Raw genomic sequence first — 19,970 nt, 5'->3', positions numbered from 1 at the left:
CCTTTGGTCCTCACAGTAGATGCGGTCCCAGATCAGCTTTCTGGAATTACGGGCGATCTGGTATGCTCTACAGGTATTCAGAGAGGAACTTCTCAACAAAGTGGTCATTGTTCAGACCGACTGTCAGGTGGCTATATGGATTCTGAACAAGCAGGGAGGAACGGGGTCCTATGCCCTCTGCCAGGAGGCTGTCCAGATCTGGTTGTGGGCCATCGAGAACGGCAATCTCCTCATTGCAGTGTACCTCCCTGGAGTGGACAATGTCCTCGTGGACTCCCTGAGCCATGCCTTCCAGCCTCACGAGTGGTTCCTCCATCAAGAGGTGGTGAAACACATCTTTTGCTCATGGGGGACCTCGGCCTTAGACCTCTTTGCTCCCTTGGAAAACAGGAATGTGGATCACTTCTGCTCCCTTGGCCAATTGAGCAGGGGATCGATGGGGGATGCTTTTTTGATTCACTGAGCATATTACGAGTGCTGCTGGAGTCCAGAAAACCCTCCACAAGGAAATCCTATAAACTCAAGTGGAAACGGTTTTTGGCTTCGTGTGTGAAGCGCTGTCTGGATCCCTTCTCTTGTTCACCACTGAAGCTTTTAGACTACCTGTTGTCCCTCTCTGAGTCTTGTCTAAAGACCAGAAACTTTGACTAAAGTTTTCCGTGCCAGTCTCCATCTGATGATGTCACCCATGTGTGAGGACTAACATCCTGCTGTCCTTGGAGAACACCTGTTACAGGTAAGCAACTCTGCTGTGTTTAGTATTGATTTTCAGCACTGGGCAACTAACTTATCTTAAATCTAGGCAAATGATTGCAGGCCTAAATTTAGGTACCTTCATTTAAATCAGTTTTCAGCCAAAAATTTAGGATTCTAAGTTCGACTGAAAATCTTCCTCATTTTAGGTGCTTAAAATTTAGGAACCAACCATTTTTTGAAAATTGACCTCATAGTAAACTGTTGGCATGTCAACTTATTAGGGAACATGTTCTGTCCACTGAGACAAATTTTTATGTAAAGTATTTGTCAGACCGAGCTGTACAAGTTAAAAACACAATTTTAACAATACTTCAGTTTCCTGGCAAGTTCATAGTGCTATTGTGAACTCCTTTTTCTATGTAGTAATTACTTTATTATAACTGAATTCAGGGCAATATAAATCATCAGGAAGAAGGCTTATCTCAGATTCAGGAAACTTTTAGTATAACAATATGTTGCTAAAATAATACATAAAGAGGGCGATAATCAAAGGAAATGTTTTCCTTGGGCACTAATCAAAACAAACTACCAGTGTAGTTTTCTTTTAATTATTAGGCGTCTCTAAGGACAAGCAGGATGACAGTCTTACAAGTGGGTGACATCATCTAATGGAGTCTGGCATAGAGCTTTTATCTCAAAGTTTCTAGACTCTTGAGTATGCCCCAATGGACATGTGCAGCATGCCGTACTGTCACGCATCCATATGAGTACCTCTTCAGTCTCATCTTTTCCGTGGAGTAGACCGGTCGTGGATCTTTGCTCTTTCTGCTTTCCCTGGATTTTTCTTATTCCTAACTGGGCAGGAATTGCTTCATCTTGGAGCCCTATGGTCTTATTGTTCCTTTTAGTCATTCTTAGAATGTTCTTCAAATAGAGAAGTCTGCCAGCGGCTTCAGAAGATGTCCTAAGAACATAAGAACATAAGAATATGCCATACTGGGTCAGACTAAGGGTCCATCAAGCCCAGCATCCTGTTTCCAACAGTGGCCAATCCAGGCCATAAGAACCTGGCAAGTACCCAAAACTAAGCCTATTCCATGTTACCGTTGCTAATGGCAGTGGCTATTCTCTAGGTGAACTTAATAGCAGGTAATGGACTTCTCCTCCAAGAACTTATCCAATCCTTTTTTAAACACAGCTATACTAACTGCACTAACCACATCCTCTCTGCAACAAATTCCAGAGTTTAATTGTGCGTTGAGTAAAAAAGAACTTTCTCCGATTAGTTTTAAATGTGCCCCATGCTAACTTCATGGAGTGCACCCTAGTCTTTCTATTATCCGAAAGAGTATATAACCTATTCACATCTACCCGTTCTAGACCTCTCATGATTTTAAACACCTCTTATCATATCCCCCCTCAGTCGTCTTTTCTCCAAGCTGAAAAGTCCTAACCTCTTTAGTCTTTCCTCATAGGGGAGCTGTTCCATTCCCCTTATCATTTTGGTAGCCCTTCTCTGTACCTTCTCCATCGCAATTATATCTTTTTTGAGATGCGGCGACCAGAATTGTACACAGTATTCAAGTTGCGGTCTCACCATGGAGCGATACAGAGGCATTATGACATTTTCCGTTTTGTTCACCATTCCCTTTCTAATAATTCCCAACATTCTGTTTGCTTTTTTGACTGCCGCAGCACACTGAACCGACGATTTCAATGTGTTATCCATTATGACGCCTAGATCTCTTTCTTGGGTTGTAGCACCTAATATGGAACCCAACATTGTGTAATTATAGCATGGGTTATTTTTCCCTATATGCATCACCTTGCACTTATCCACATTAAATTTCATCTGCCATTTGGATGCCCAATTTTCCAGTCTCACAAGGTCTTCCTGCAATTTATCACAATCTGCTTGTGATTTAACTACTCTGAACAATTTTGTGTCATCTGCAAATTTGATTATCTCATTCGTCATATTTCTTTCCAGATCATTTATAAATATATTAAAAAGTAAGGGTCCCAATACAGATCCCTGAGGCACTCCACTGACCACTCCCTTCCACTGAGAAAATTGTCCATTTAATCCTACTCTCTGTTTCCTGTCTTTTAGCCAGTTTGCAATCCACGAAAGGACATCGCCACCTATCCCATGACTTTTTATTTTTCCTAGAAGCCTCTCATGAGGAACTTTGTCAAATGCCTTCTGAAAATCCAAGTACACTACATCTACAGGTTCACCTTTATCCACATGATTATTAACTCCTTCAAAAAAGTGAAGCAGATTTGTGAGACAAGACTTGCCTTGGGTAAAGCCATGCTGACTTTGTTCCATTAAAGCATGTCTTTCTATCAGGCCGATACAGTAAAGCTCGACCGCAGTTACCCCGTTTCTAACCCGCTGTGTACTCACAATTTCGCCACGTAAGTCTAACCTGCGATTCACTATCTGTTTTTACCAATCCTTACCGCTTCTTTAACTCGACGCATATTCCTTTCCGCCCGCGGCATGTATATGTATGTAAATGATCCGATTAGCTATTTCCTCCCATACAGTAAAGTGTTCCCCGACTATCGCCTTTTAAACCTGCTATCTTGCCGCGTCTTTAACCGTCTGGACTGATCCATGGTACTATAGGAACGAAAATTAGCAGGTAATAGGTTATAAAATTGGGCGTCCATGTGTGCGCGCTGGGTAGCGCACGCACATTGATGCCCACGTATACTGTTTTAAAATGTACCCCTAAGTTTACGCAGATGAAAGATATTGCCCGAACAATTGGTTTACTATTGGCTTCTATTTGTGAATCATTAAAAATGATCAACTGTGCTGGATAAAAGACCCCCTAATTCTAGTACCTTTGGTTAGACTGTGAATCTGAAGGAAAGCTGTAAAAATGAAGACCAAAAAGCATTCTAAGGAAATTTTAAAAAAAGTTATAGACGTGCACAAGATAGGAAAAAGCTACAAAATAATATCCAAGTGCTTGAATATCCCAGTGAGCATAGTAGTATAGTATGAGGCACAGACTAGATATGACAGCTATAACATTATTATATTTATAAACCACATTTTGAATTTACTTTAAGAAATTTGTAAAACTAAAAAATTCAAAAAAGCTCAGAAGTGGCAATAGTTGATATAAGCTGAAGCCATTGTTATACTCCATATATATGAACAATTAGGGAGCCTACAGATTAATTAGATTATTTGTCTTAATTTGCAGGGGAATTGCCTGGAATGCAGTTCCTCCATTTTTGTTAGTTAAAAGGCAGAGCAGCTGGAGTGTTCTGGTCCAGCCCTCTCCACTTCTTGCATCTTGCAGGGAAGAGGAAAGGAGAGGGTGAGCCTGGAACAGAAATAGCAGAGAACAGCCAGCCACTCTGCTCCCTAACCCCAGTCCCTTTTCTCTTGTTTTCCCCCTCCCTTCTTTTACAAGGAATAGGAGAAGAAGGGGTAATACTGAAACAGAATAAAAAACAGTCACGAAAAGGGGTTAAATTAACACAAGTTTGAAACTTATGAGCAATAATGCTAGTCCTCAAGGCTTTAACCCCTGGCCTTGATACGCACTACAGGATTCAAGTTTCAGACTTGTGCTAATTTAACCTCTTTTTGTGTCTTGTTACTTAAGGCTTAATTTCTGGTAGTACAACCAAGAATGGTGTTCTGATACCTCTTTTCTGGCAGTAAATAAATTCTGGCTCCCCCATAGAAACAAAGCAGAGCCGATGGTGTAAATCACTTCCAGCTCCCTGAAGAAACAGAGCTTATGCTAGTGGGGATAGGATAATTTCTGGTCCCCAAGTTCCAGAGAAAGCATAGCAGAAAGCATTGGAGCTGCTTACCCCAAGATGAGAGCAGCCACGTGGGTTTGATTTTTGTGCAATTTCCTCGCACAATCGAAAGGCCATGAGACAGGATGGGAAGAACTGAAGAGATGTAAGGTGAATGTCTGTCAGCCTTATTGCTTCTGCTACTGCTGGCTGTGTTTGCATATATACAATGGCTTGCAAAAGTATTCAACCCCCTAAAAAAGTCAGCAGATTTGAGTGGATTACAAATGGCACTTACACAGATTGTTTCAGACAATATGTTTATTGCAAACCAGTATGCTCTTAAAGGACATTTTCAAAGTCACGAATCATTAATTTCTCTGTATATTTTGTAAAATAAAAACTGAAAAATGCTGCTTGCATAAGTATTCAACCCTTGTGCTGTGGAAGCTCTAAGGCCTGAATTTTAAAAGGCCTACGCGCCGGGCCTATTTTAAAAAGGCCCAGCCATGCGCGTAAAGCCCCGGGACGCGAGTAAGTCCCGGGGCTTCGAAAAGGGAGCGGAGTGGTTCAGGGGTGGGGCAGGGCGGGGTCAGAGGCTCCTGGCACAGCAGCTATTTGCCGCTGTGCTGGGGGATCGCGTGCCGGCAGGCTGCCGGCGCGCACAACCTGTGCCTGCCCAGAGGCAGGCGCAAAAGGTAGAACAAAAGTTGGGGGGGGGGGGGTGTCTAGGATAGGGCTAGGGGGCAGGAGGGGAAGGGAGGTTAGTTTAGGGGGTTGGGAAGTTCCTTCCCAGGCCGCTCTGAAATCGGAGCGGCCTGGGAGGGAATGGGGGAAGGCCGCGGGCATCGGTGAACACAAGTTGCACTAATGTGCACCCCCTTGTGCGTGCCGACCCCCAATTTTATAACATGTGCGTGCATGTTATAAAATAGGGCGTCCATGTGTGTGCGCTGGGTAGCGCATGCACAAGGATGCCCGCATATACTTTTTTAAAATTTACTCCAAAGTTTACACAGATGAGATATTGCCCGAACAATTGGTTTTCTATTGGCTTCTATTTGTGAATCATTAAAAATGATCAGCTGTTCTGGATAAAAGACCCCCTAATTCTAATACATTGGTTAGACTGTGAATCTGAAGGAAAACTGTAAAAATGAAGACCAAAAAGCATTCTAAGGAAATTTAAAAAAAAGTTATAGACATGCACAAGATAGGAAAAAGCTACAAAATAATATCCAAGTGCTTGAATATCCCAGTGAACATTATTGGATCAATTGTGAGGAAATGGAAGCTGCATCATACCACTCACAGCCTAGACAAGGCTGTCCCTCAAAACTCAATGTCTGAGCAAGAAGGATATTTGAGGGAAGCCACCGAGGCCAAAAATCACTTTGAAGGAGCTACACAGACTTCAGTGTTTGAGACTGGAGTAGAGGTGCACCAGTCAGCCATATTGAGCTCTGCATACAACTGGCCTGCATGGGAGGGTGGCTAGAAAGAAGCCATTACTGAGGAAAAAACACATCAGATCACGTCTGGAGATTTTCAGAAAGCATCAGAGTGACCCAGCTAAGCGATAAGGTTTTGAGGTCAGATGAGACAAAAATGAAGCTTTTTGGCCAAAATTCATAAAGGTATGTGTGGCACAAACTGAACAGTGCCCATTCCTCAACAAACACCATCCTAAAGGTAATTTATGAGGATGGCAGCATCATGTTGTGGTGACCATTTTCCTCAGCAGGGGACTGGGCATCTTGTAAAAATTGAAGATAAGATGGATTGTGCAACATACAGGGAGAGACCACAAGACAATGTTTCAGTCTGCTAATCTAAAATTTGGGAGAAAGTTCACCTTTCAGCAGGACAATGATCCCAAGAACAAGGCCAAAGCAACACAGGAGTGGTTGAACAAGAAAAAGGTGAATGTTCTACAATGGCCAAGTCAAAGTCTAGATCTCAGTCCAATCGAGAATATGTGGCACTATTTGAAATTGCAATCCATAAGCATCATCCAACCAATCCAAACAATCTAGAGTAAATCTGCCAGGAAGAATGGGCAAAACTCACTTCCAAACAGTGCGCAAAGCTAGTAGAAACTTATTTCAACAGACTTAAAGATGTTATTGCAGCAAAAGTTGGTTCTACCAAGTATTAGTCTGAAGGGGATGAATACTTATGCAAGCAGCATTTTTGAGTTTTAATTTTATTTTACAAAAATGCAGAGAAATAGTGAATTGTTGTTGCAGCTGCGACCTACAGGTCCTGATGCGGGCGCGACCGCTAGCTCATGGGAGAGCGTGAGCCCCTGGACCACGGTACGACTCAGAGAGGAGCCCTGAGCCACACCGTGGGAGGTGAGCGCATGCAAGCACGGGCAGAGCAGGAACAAAGCAGGACTGGAACTAAATCAGGAACTCAGAACAGGCACCAAGCAGGATCAGCCCTCCGCTGGACCCACACGCACCAAGGAGACCCAGCAACGTAATGCTAGTCTCAGGAGTAGCTCTCCGGCCACTTGAAAGCCCTTTTGGACCTGCTGCTTGGGAACGATGAGTACGTGAGGCCAATCGGAGGCTGAGGGCAGGAACAAGATGAAGACATGGAATTTGGAAGGACTCAGACTAGGACTCAGGTTACTCGGAAGACTTGGAACTTGGAAGGACTCAGGCGAGGATTCAGGTTACTCAGAAGACTTGGAACAAGGATTCAGATTACTCAGAAGGTCTCAGGCAAGGCTTCAGGATTCAGATGAAAGTACTGGATAAGAACTGCATCACAGCGCGCCCTACACAGCCGCCCACCACACTGAACGCGAAGCAGACACCAGGCAAAATAGTGGAACTTGAGACTGGAACATGTTGAAGATTTAGTAGAGGCCTGCACCGGGGCACACCCTACACAGCCGCCTGTGGCTGGTCACAGACCATGCTGGAGTGGAACAGGTTCTGGCAGAGTCTTCGTCATGGACGGAAGTGGGCAAGGAACTCCGAAGACCGGGACAGGATTCAAGACTCAGGATTCAAGACTAGGAACTTGGAACTTGGAACATTAAAAACAAGGGTCCTCCAGAGACTTGCGCTGCAGACGAGGAGAAGGCCTTGTACCACGAAGCGCACTACACAGCCCCCTATGGGCTGGTCACAGACCACGACGGTGGCACGCCAGGAAAGGTGGACGCAGGAAACTGAGAACTGGTTGCAGAGGCGAAGACGAAAGTATCAGGACCAAGACATCTGGAACATCAGGACTCAGGAACGGAACCACGGAACATCTGGAACATCAGGACATGGAACAGGCGACGAAGGAGCTCCGAAGAGGGACGAGACCAGGAACACGGAATGAAGAGCCATCTAGACAAGAGAAGACCACGGGGGACCTTGACCCGAAGAGGAACACAGACAACTGTGGATTCTGGATCCGAAGGCCCCGAGGAACAGTAACTGAGCCCTTTTATAGGGCTGAAGCAGGAAATTAGCTGAAGAGGACTTCCGGTGGGGCCGCCGGCTTTTCCCGCCACTGGCCCTTTAAACAGTTTGAAGAGGAGGGCCCAAGAAAGAAGCAGTGGCGTCCCTGCCACACAGACAGAGGAGGGAGCAGGCAGTTGTTGGGAGAGGCCTCCAAGGCCGCAAGATGATGTCGGCAGCGGAGCCCGAGGTCACCAGACCGCAAAGATAGAGAGATAGCAGCGGCTCCCTGCCGCGCAGGTGGCGAAGTCCTGGTGGTGGCTCAGGGCCGCGAAGAAGGACAGACATCGGTAGCCCCTCCTGCCTCGAAGAAACAGTGGCGGCTGGATCGCAGGAAGCGGCAGCAGCGGTGGTGCTGGGGTAAGGTGAAGGCCTACTCGCAGGATGGGCTCCTCGAGTAAGCTTGTAACAATTGTGACTTTGGAAATTTACTTTAAGAGCATACTGGTTTGTAATAAACATTCAATCTTGAACAATCTGTGTGTCATTTGTAATCCACACAAATCTGACTTTTTAGGGGGTCAAAAACTTTTGCAAGTCACTGTCTGTGAAAGAGAGAGAGATTGTATATATGTATGGGAGAGAACTCGCACCTGGTTCCTCCTCCAGATTACACCTAATCCTCCTCCCTACTCCCTTTAATTCTGCTTTCCTCATCTCCACCCATTTCATGTTCTATTTCCTTTTTGTCTGCAAATTAAGTCCTGCTTATTGGGCATTTTCTGACCATTTTGTAAATATGAATAAATTTCAGCTGCACTATTTTGGTAGATTTAATGGTATAAATAAAGTCTTTAATAGCTTCAGTCATGCAAATATTGAAAATGTTGAACCACCAAAATACAATATTATATCCCTAATATACTTTAAGTTAAAGAGATGTTTCAGTATCAATAAACTTTTCACTATCATTCTTATTTCAGTATATGCAAAGGTGTCAGCAGCAGTTTATAATATGGACAACTAACTGGAACAACTCCTGAAAAAGCCTATTCAGGAGAATCAAAGGGCCCTTGTTGGGGTTTTGGTATAATGCCTTTATGGCTTGGAGATTCTTTTTATGTGGTTTTTGGCTATAATAAGGAAGGAATTTGCTGTTCTGCAGTACAACATGAAAAACTTTTTCACCTTTGCATTAACTGGAAGAAGAATGGTAATGAACATTTTGCCAGCTAAAAAAAGGAATTGTTTAACTATTGGGGCTTTTTGAGTTTTTTTTCAGATCATTGTTATTTCTAAGAGAAGTGTGATTATGAGGATTTTGTGTATAATGCTAAAAATCTTTGTTACTTAGCATACATGTCTAAAAAGTTTAATGTAAAGAGATGTTAATTATCATTAAAGTATCTTAGAGATGGTGTATTTTGGTGGTTCAACGTATACAATATTTGTAGATATCTGGTTAGTTGAAGCAGTTGATAAAGGCCAATAATAAATAAATAAACTTGCATGGGTAGATAGACATATGAATGGTGCCATTTTTGAGAGTATGTATGTGTATATCTTTTAGAGAACATAACTCTTACTGTTTTATATAATAGTAGCAATGGAAGGTCTACATTTGTAAGATTAAAATCAAACTGTTTACAAAAGGTATGTATTTTCAGTATTGCTGTTGGTAAATAGCTATATATCGCTGGTAAAAATAGTAGAAGGACCGGAGGGCGAAACAGAAAATTCAAAACCTTGCATTTTCATCTTAACTGCAGTTTTGTTTCTTGACAGCTATTTTGTCTTTTGTCTTTGTAAACTTTTTTTTAAACTTCACACACACTGCATGAACTGTATGCGGCTCTCTTAAATAATTCAGAGCTTTATTCTTTCTGCAGCTTTCTCCAGAAGAGGGCAATGTTTCTGCTAAGGACAACTCATTATTCTACACTGCACAGTCATTTGAGGAGGAAGGGCTAGCCGAGGCAGCCCTTTTCCATGCTGAGCTGGCTCTGGTTAGTGTCTGTAACTTACTAAGTTTTTCTGTTAAACATTTCTATTTGTTCTAACATTGTCATGAGCATCCCTGTTTTGATTTTGTACTCATTTTTTTTAAGGTTGAATTTTCCAAGGTATTTCTGTGCATAGAATATAGTTTTATGCATATAGATAGCTGTTATAAAATAACCCGAAGTTCAGTGAGTATAAAAGTATTCGCATAATTTGTGGGTTATTTTGTGCGCATACCAGGGCACTTATCTGGGAATTTTGAAAGCAAACTTATGTGCATAAGTGTGCTTTGAAAATGTGGGGTAAAGTCCGTCTGTAAAAAGACTTTACCTGTCACCACACAATTTTAAAATTCCTAAGTATAGCATAATTTGTTTTCCAAAAGCAAGTTTTTTGCTTTTGTTTGTTTATATATGGATTCTTCTAGATAGATCTGTTAACCCACTACATGTCATCTGGAGAAGCTGCCCAATCTCAGCATCCATCCCTTGAATTTCTGCAGCTGATCATCTACAGTAGTTGGGTACCTAGGATTGTCACAGAAGGATGACTCGTTAGAGGGCGGTATTCAGTGCCACTTAGCTGCTTAAGTGCTGATTTAGCCAGCAGAGTTGCACACTCTGAAAATTTGGCCATTAACTTTTTATCCAGCTAAACCATTAGCTGGATAAGTGAGAGGTGGGATGGGGGCATTCCAGGCAGGAGCTACTAATCCGATTTTCTATAAGATTGCCACACCACTGAATATCACGTCCAGGTTACCTGGATAAGTTTATCTAGCTAACATGCTCAGCCGCATAGTGGATGAATTTTGGCCTTTTAGTTATTAGTCGAGCAATCTTTAGATTTTTAGCCCATCATTAACTACTAAAGCTAGAAGTCCTTTCTCTGTTGTTCGTTCATGCTGTCAGACCTGTCTTTCTGCAGGAGAGAGGGCAGGGATTTTATTTCTGATACCTCTTAGAATCGTAAAAGATAATAGACTTCAGATTTATTGGGCTGAATTTTGAAAGTCATTTATGCACTTGAAACCTGGCTAGAAATTTGCCAGTCTTTCTGTGCAAAAAGCATGCGTGTAATTCAGTTTTGTGTGTACTTTTGTGCACATAAAAAAGAAGCATTCCAAAGAGTGAAGTTGGTGCAGAGTTCGGATTTAAACGTATTCTCCTTGGTTAGACTGGGACATATTCAGCCACATAAGTGGGTGACATCATCCAATGGTACTGAGGTAGACGTGCTTTTTCAGAGTTCAGAAAGACAAATCCTATTGAGCCATGCATGGGAGTTCCCGCTCAGTCCTTCCACATGAGTCTCCTCAGTCTAATTTCTTCCATTGAAGTGATTAGATATGACTTTGCGTTCTTTTATGACCCATGTTTTTCCATGCTTTTAATTCATGAACTTTCACAGTTAGTCTTGTTTTGTTTTTCCTGAATCTCCAGGAAAAAAATAAAATTTCTTTTTTTTCCCTTGTGTTTGAGAGAAGACCTTTCAAACTTTGTGCTACCTGCAGGCACAAGATGGCCACTGTGGACTTGCATGATGTCTTTGTCCACTATTTGGGCCCTTCACATGATAATAGTAATTGAGGCTTGTGGAAGGATGTTTCCAAGAGCCCTAAAATTGTATGATTATAAATCAAAATATGACATGCTGCCTCAAAAAAAAGGATGAAATCGTTGGAGAGGCCTGACTGTAAAAAAAAAAAAAAAAAAAAAAAAAAGACAATCAGAGTCTTTTAGGAGAAGGAGTCGAGAAACTTCTATCCCCTACTCTGACAATCCAAAGGTAAGGAAGAATTTCCCTTCAATGCATAGCTCTTGCCACTGCCTAGACAAATCATCAATGTGCAAGGAACTGGTGCTGACAATATTGGAATATTCCCATTGATTTCCATCACTGATACAAAATCCATTGGTGCCATCTGCATTAATATCTTTGGCGTCATCTGCTTTGATCACCTCAGCGCTGATTTTTTCAGCTGCCTCTGCATCATCATACTCAGTGCCAATATTGTTAGCAACAACATCTTTTTCAGCATCAAAAAAAGCTGAATTCAGAATATGTAAGGATTGTGGTGTGGTTGACGCTGCCTAGCAAGCGAGCCCACTAGGCGCATGCAGACAGCTGGCAAACATGCTTAGTTCTGAGTCAGGCTGGCGCTTCGCCTAAACCAGCCCTGTTCCCCGCAGGTTGAGCCCTTGGGTTCCAGAGGCTGGCAAGACTTAGAAAAATCCTAAGGGTGTGATACCAGAGAAAGTTCAGAGACAGCCAAAAGTCAGGGCAGATAGCAAGCAGGCGATATCTATATCCAGGCTAAGGGTCAAGACTGGCAGCAATCTAGGAGTGAAGTCTAAATCCAAGGCAGGAGTCAGAACCGGTGGAACAGGCCAAGACAGAGAAGACACTGAGGGATAAGACAAGACAAGCAAGATAGAGCATGGCAAGACAGAAGGACTGGACCAGACAAGATGGGCAGGATAAGAACAAGACAAGCAGACAGAACGAGACAACATAGAGCACACTCTGGCAGAGGCAGGCTAAGGCTGGACTAGGCTGAGCAAGATGAGGCAGGATGTAGCAATGCGCACACTGCTAGGCAGGAGGCCAGTTGCAGAGGTGCCGGCTGGAAGTGTGGCTGGGGTTTAAATCCCCAGCTGATGCTGCTGTCATCTCCCGGCAAATTTCTTGCTTTCCTGCTGCGGAGCCTTTAACAATGGGTGCGCGCTGCATGCTCGTGCCTAAGGAGCCCAGCAGGAAGGGAGATATGGCAGCATCCAGCCATGCAGCAGTCACAGGTGAGTACTGCCAATCGTGGCCTGACGTCATGACCAGCAAAAGTAACAGAATAGTTATCAAGTCTTGTTCCTGAATGTGACTCAATATCCGCATCTCATCATCCTAAGCAAGAATCCCATGTTTTAGTACAGATTTGGTTAGTTTGTTCACAGTTATATGAAGGATATTCCATTGACAATGCCTTTTCCTTCTAATTGACCCAGTGTTGGAAAGATTCACTTCTTAGATTGAATTACAGGCTTCACTCCATTCATATCAAAAGCTTATAGATGCACCTTTGGAATTCTCTCATTCTCCAGTAGCACAAGGGTCTGTATCTCCTCTTCATTTAGACATTGATTCAGAAAATGAATTGGTATCTTCTTATGGTATATCCTCCTATTATTCCTTGTATCATTCTCCAGGGTTATTTCCAGAGCTGTACCCTGAGACTCTAGATGTAGTATGCCATTAGAAACATTTTTTCCTTACTTTTATACAGAAAATGGTGCAATCCAATCCATACCTTTTCAGGTGAAAGTAGATTTAGAATCCACTGAAACTTTTCCAGGGATTTTAAAATATAAAAAAGCCCCAAAATAACTTCTCTGTAATATCAGTCTGCAAGGCATTGCTAGCACTTCAAACCAAAAGGATAAAGACACTTTTGTCTACTTTTCCAGTAGCCAGAAGAACTGACCTAAAATACAAGATGAAAAATTGTCCAGTACGTGACCAGATGCAATTCCCACATAAGAACATAAGAAAATGCCATACTGGATCAGACCAAGGGTCTATCGCGCTCAGCATCCTGTTTCCAGCAGTGGACAATCCAAGTCACAAGTACTTACCCAAACATTAAATAGATCTCAAGCTTTTTTCCGTATTGATTAATAGCAGTTTATTGACTTCTCCTCTAGGAACTTATCCAAACCTTTTTTAAACCCAGTTATACTAACTGCCATAACCACATCCTCTGGCAATGAATTTCAGAGCTTAATTATGCGTTGAGTGAAAAAGAATTTTCTCCGATTTGTTTTAAATGAGCTACTTGCTATCTTCATGGTTGTTGAATTAGCTCTTAAAAGAACCAAGAAGTCAAAATTCTTTTTCTTAGCACTCCACTAGGGAAGGACTCCAGACTTTTAGAAAGCTGCAAGAAAGAAAAGATTTAATTTGGCAATGCTTCAGAGCAGGATCCTCTGCTTACCTGTTCCAGAAAATAATATATTCTTTGCCACCTCACCCAAATGTTCTTCAGAATTCCATCACTTCACATCTCAATGAAGCCGATGAGTGCACAAAATATCTCAGCAAATGCATCTATGATAGCTTTAATATATCTTCTCAATCGTCAGTTACAGCCATAGGTATAAGAAGAATGGCTTGGCTAAGAGCTTTGGGATTATAGGAGGATGTCCATGACAAATTAACGGATGTTCACCTGTTTAGATGATGATATATTTGGGTGGAAGTTTCAAGAAACTGTCAGTATGATAAAGGAGCATTGAATCACTATACAAACACTGACAGCTTTCTCTTATCCTTTTTCTTCTTAGAGAAGATATCAGTCTCAGTCTAAAGGAAGGCAATACTAATATCCTTGTAGATGTTGTCAGCCATTTCAATGTTAGAGGCATTGTTACCGTAAACGACCATCCCAGCAGCTGCTTCAGCAATCTTAATCTAGGAGTCAACCTAGGGAAAGATCTCAGCAGAAACCTGTATAGCAATCCACCCAAAAATTAATTCCAAATTTATGATTATGCAAAATGTTTTCCTGTATTCTTTGAGACTCTTCCAGTAGGGGGGAAAACTTCTGTTTTTTTCCCCAGTGGATGCTCAACACATACCAGTGGGTTCTAAGCATAATTCAAAAGGGATATTTTAATTTTCAGAAACACCCGCCCACTTCGCACATTTCCTCAGACGAAATTCAAATTCTAAATGAAGAACTGCCCTCTCTTCTGTCATAACAAGTAATAGAACAAGTTCCACTGTTAGAGAAATGGAAAGGTTCTTTTCAAGATATTTTCTCATCTCAAAGCAAACAGGATGTATCTGCCCAGTTCTGGATCACACGAATCTGAACAACAGCTCAAGAAGAAAAAGTTCAGTACAGTGACCTACTATTTGGCCTTTCTGCAGTTCCAAGAGTTTTCACCAAATGTCCAGTAATAGTAGCTGCTTATCTCAGGAAATACAATATTTTGGACTTTCCATACTTAGACAATTGGCTAATATCAAGCAGATCCTTATAGGGAGACAAGCAAGAACACATCCTTCACAATCCAAACTCTTCTTTCTCTGGAATTCATCATTAATGATCAAAAATATCACCACATTGCCTCATGTTGAATAGAATTTATTGATGCATATCTAAATACATAGATCAGGAAAACATTCCTTCCTTCATAGCGAATGCACAATCTAATTCTCGAAGTTCAAAACATCTCTAGTCAAACAGGGGTAGATTTTCAGACGAGCGCGAACAGCCTACTTTTGTTTGCGCTCCAGGTGCAAACAAAAGTACGCTGGATTTTAGTAGATACGCGCGTAGTCGCGCGTATCGGCTAAAATCCTGGATCGGCGCGCGCAAGGCTATCGATTTCGTATAGCCTGCGCGCGCCGAGCCGCGCAGCCTACCCCCGTTCCCTCCTAGGCCGCTCCGAAATCGGAGCGGCCTAGAAGGGAACTTTCCTTTGCCCTCCCCTCACCTTCCCCTCCCTTCCCCTACCTAACCCACCCGCCCGGCCCTGTCTAAACCCCCATCCTACCTTTGTCGGGGGATTTACGCCTCCCTCTGGGAGGCGTAAATCCCCGCGCGCCAGCGGGCCCCCTGCGCGCCGGGCCGTGACCTGGGGGCGGGTACGGAGGAAGCGGCCACGCCCCCGGGCTGTAGCCACGCCCCCGTACCCGCCCCCAAAACGCTGCCGACACGCCCCCGCAACGCCGCGCGCTCCGGCCCCGCCCCCGACACGCCCACTCCGAAAACCCCGGGACTTACGCGAGTCCCGGGGTTCTGTGCGCGCCGGTGAGCCTATGTAAAATAGGCTCACCGGCGCGCAGGGCCCTGCTCGCGTAAATCCGCCCGGTTTTGGGCGGATTTACGCGAGCAGGGCTCTGAAAATCCGCCCCACAGTGTGCACAAAGTCCTTCATGAATGCAGTATATTTGATGTGAGATTCATATACCCTTGTTGCTGTGGGGAGATTGGCTCAACCTATAAGGGAAACACTGTAGGTCCTCACCAACAGCTGGCAGAGCTATTATGGAAGAGACTGGACAAGAGCTTCACCTATACCAACCCCTTTCCCTTTGGGTTAAGCCCTTGGGTTCTGGGAGCCAGCAGGTCTTAGACGAGAGTCTCTATGAAAGTGGTATAAACGCAAGCCCAGAGTCAGACTTGGGTTAAAGGCAGACGGCGAGCTAGAAGGGTCAATGTCCAGGCAGGAGTCTGTGGCAGGCAGTAAACAAGAATGGTTAGTATCCAGGTAAAAGCCAAAAGCAGGTAGTGAACAAAAATCAAAGTCTGGGCTTGGGTTAGATTCAGAAATCAATTTGAGGGCAGGCTTAGGAGTCAAGGAGAAGGACAGACACAGCAAGGCAGTCAAGGAGGCAAGGGCTGGATAAGACGAGGCTAGACAGGCTGGAGAGACTAGGTAGACACTGGATCAGGAATGCAGAAGTCAGGAAATAGCAACTCACAACCACACACAGGATACATGTGACCCATTGCTGAGGCAAAGAGGAGGCAGCAAGAAAGCCCTTAAATAGGGCTTGGAAGTGACTTAGTCATGAGGGCACTGCGGCCTGTTCCCGCCACAGGTTCTTAAATCTGACGATGCTGGCTATCTGCTTAAATCCTTATGCATGCAGATGGCAGCAGCTGAGCTGGCGTCCTGCCGCACGGGTGAAGGTCAGTAACATCCTCCGCAGGAGGGAGGCCCAGGTAACTGGCGTTGTTGGGGTGAATGCAACATCTTGCGGTAGCGTCCTGTAAGCCGCCAAACGTAACAAGCCTCCTTCTCAAGGGCTGAGGCTTAGGCTTTGAAGGAAATTGACAGAATTCTTTCACCAGCAGAGATACAGTGAGATTAGCTGCTGACTCCCAAGAGTTCTCTTCCGGTCCATAATGCTTCCATGCAATGAGGTATTCCAGTCTCTTGCCTCATCTGCGAGAGACTAAAATTTCCTCTACCTTATAGTGTGTGTATTCTTCCAAAGAAACATCTGTGGGTTTGGGAGGCCTTCAAAATGGCCAGGAGAGAACCAGTGGCGTCAGTAAGACATGTAGATTGCATTGTGTATCCTCAAAGTGCAGGAAGACTGAGTTAAGTTCCTGGTCCAATTTGACGCAAGACCGGGGAAGGGCCTATAAATCGAGGTGCCAGCCTGAATGAAGGGACATAAGGCATAGGTGCTGCGTGCTTAACCATGCCAAGTCTCCAACTTGGAATTGTGGGGCCAATCTGTGTTTGATATAGGCATATTTCTTGGCTTGAGCTGCAGCCTTGGTTAGTTAAATGGTTAGTTTGTATCCATAAGTCCTGGAGTTCCTAGACTGTAAGTTAACTGAGAGAGGAAGTAGCAGAGGAACTTGTGGAAGCTTGCCATAAACAACCTGAAATGGGGAAGAACCAGTGACACTACTAATGAGGTTGTTGTGTGAGAACTCAGCCCAGGGTAGCAGGATGGCCCAGTCATCCTCTCTCTGATTGACATATAGATGGAGGAAGATTTTGAGGATTTGATTGATTCTCTCCATCTGACCATTGTCTTGAGGATGATAAGCTGTGGTAAAGTTCAGAGTAATGTTGAATATTTGATAAAGGTTCTTCAGTATCGGACTGTGAATTGGATGCCACTGTCAGACAGGATATGAGAGGGTAATCCATGCAATCTGAAGACGTGCTGGATGAAGAGGCATGCTCAGGAGCAGAAGGGAAGTCAAGGAGAGGTATGAAATGTGCTATCTTGGAGAATCTATCCACCACAACTCATATTGTGGAAAAAGTCATGTGAGAGAGGGAGGTCTATGATAAAATCTGTGGACAGATGGGTTTATGGTTCCTTGGAGTCTGGCATTGGCTTTAACAGCTCCCAGGGTAGGTTTCGAGTAGGTTTATGCTGCGCACAATCAGGGCAAATGCTACATAGCTTTTTACATCTATCTTCACATGGGCCAACCAATAGTGGCATTGGAGGAGCTCAAGGGTATGGGCTACTCCGAGATGTCCTTCCAGGCAGGAATCGTGGGCCCATTTTTACCCTTGTCTTGCAGGCATTTGGGTACCACAGTTTTCCAGGTAGAACTGGTGTTGCTGTAGCAACCTTAACCTTCGCAGAGTCAGTGATGTGTTGAGGCAGCTCTGCTATGTCCTCCATTTAAAAGTAGTAGGAAAGGACATCCACTCTCTGATTGTCGGTTGGTGGCAGAGCTCAAAATCAAACGGGTTAAGAAAGAGGGACCAGCAAGCTTCTCTGGGATTGAGCTATTGCGCCTATTGCAGGTACTCTTAGTTCTCGTGGTCAGCATAGATCGTGATCTGATGTTTGGCACCCTCTAAGAGGTGCCACTACTTTTCCATTGCTAATTTCACTGCAAAGAATTCACAGTCCCCAACTGTGTAATTCACTACGAGGAGTTCACAGTCTCCAATTGTAATTTTTCTCTGCTGGAGCAAACATTTTAGAGAAGAAGGAACATGGAAGGAGATCCTGCTCACTCCTTTGTCCTGAATGTAGATGCCCCTATCTCAAAGAGGTAGATGCCCAAGGGTAGGGGCATCTACCTCCAGATTGAAGGGGTGAACAGGGTCAGGATGTCGAAGACAAGGTCCTTGAGAGAAGACTTGTTTGAGTGCCTGGACAGCATCAATAGCTTCTGTAGTCCAACATCTGATATCGGTGCTCTTTCTGGTCAAGGTATTGAATGGCGCCACAAGGGTAGCGTACCCAGGAATAAGTTGGTGCTAATCGGCGAATCCTAAGAAATGCTGTAATGCCCAAAGATCAACCAGATGGGGCCAATCTAAGATGGCCTTCTATTTAGCAGGATCCATATGGAAACCAGTTTGAGAAATGATATACCCCAGAAAGGGAAGCTGTTCCTGCTTGAAGAGGCATTTCTTAAGTTTTGCGTATATATGATAGGCTCGTAGGCTTTGTAGAACCTGTCTGTGCCTGATGGTCATCCCAGAGTAGATGAGTATGTCTTCGAGATATATGACCACATTGGCGTATAAGAGATTCTGAAAAATCTCATTCACCATATTCTGAAATACGGCTAGGGCATTGCAAAGTTCAGATGACATGATGGGGTATTTGTAATGTCTGTTGTGCATACTGAACGCGGTTTTCCATTCATCACCCTCTCTCATGCAAATGAGATTATATGCTCCTCGTAAATCCAATTTGGTAAAGACCTTAGCTCCTTGCAAGCAGTCAAAACGTTCTGAGATCAGAGGTAATGGGTATTGATTTTTCTTTCTGATAGTATTGAGATCTCTGTAATCAATACAGGACCAGAGACTACCAACCTTTTTTCCAATGAAGAAAAAGCCTGCTTCAGTGGGGGAAGATGATGGATGAATAAAGCCCCTTACCAGGTTCTCCGTGATGTACAGACGCGTAGATTCAGTTTCTGGGACTGATAAGGAGTAGACCCTTCCCTGGGAGGGGAGGGGGGGATGGACACACTTTGTCTGGGAGGAGGTTGATGCAGCAATCGGAGCAATGCAGGGGAATAGTCTCTCACCGTTGTTTAGAGAATGTTGGTGAAGTCCGCATATTGTAGCGGTAGCCCAGGTATAGCAGCTGCTAGTGTTAGTCTAGAGAGAGATGGAGCTGAAATGAGACAGTGGTGAAACAGAAGGGCCCCCACCATGCCAGTTACAGGGAATTCCAGTCAATATCTGGCTGGTGCTGATGTAGATAGGGTAACCCCAGGATAACTGGGTTCACGGCCCGAGGGAATGCATGGAGAGAGAGAGAGTCTCCTAGTGGAGATGGCTGGTGCAAAGAGAGAGTAGAATGTTTACTTCAGTAAGTTGGCCTGAGAGGGACTCCTCACAGACAGAGGAAATTGTTAATGGATGGTCAGAATCCGATACTGGTGGATATGGGCTTGGTCAAAAAAATTCCTGGCTGCTCCAGAATCTAGGAATGCTTCTGTGTGGACCTGACCATATTCAATGGAGATTGCAATGGGAACCGGCAATTGGGGGGAGGAGAGTGTCTGACCTAGGGTTGCCTCCCAGGTTAAACCTAGGCATGGGAGTTTCCCAACTTCTCTGGGCAATGGGATGC

At 43.9% G+C, this 19,970-nt stretch overlaps 1 protein-coding gene across 5 annotated transcripts in view; it reads left to right on the top strand.

The window, feature by feature from the left end:
- Positions 1–19,970, top strand: part of MPDZ (multiple PDZ domain crumbs cell polarity complex component) — a 662,189-nt gene that overhangs the window by 215,088 nt on the left and 427,131 nt on the right. For all 5 annotated transcript variants that reach the window (XM_029605550.1, XM_029605570.1, XM_029605559.1 and 2 more), the window contains exon 19: positions 9,770–9,886. In XM_029605550.1, coding sequence (XP_029461410.1) covers positions 9,770–9,886 — 117 coding nt within the window. The remainder of the gene's footprint in view (positions 1–9,769; positions 9,887–19,970) is intronic.

Source organism: Rhinatrema bivittatum, chromosome 1 (genome assembly GCF_901001135.1).
Source record: "Rhinatrema bivittatum chromosome 1, aRhiBiv1.1, whole genome shotgun sequence".
In the NCBI taxonomy this organism is placed as follows: Eukaryota; Metazoa; Chordata; class Amphibia; order Gymnophiona; family Rhinatrematidae; genus Rhinatrema; species Rhinatrema bivittatum.
This window is presented reverse-complemented; position numbering and strand designations above follow the sequence as displayed.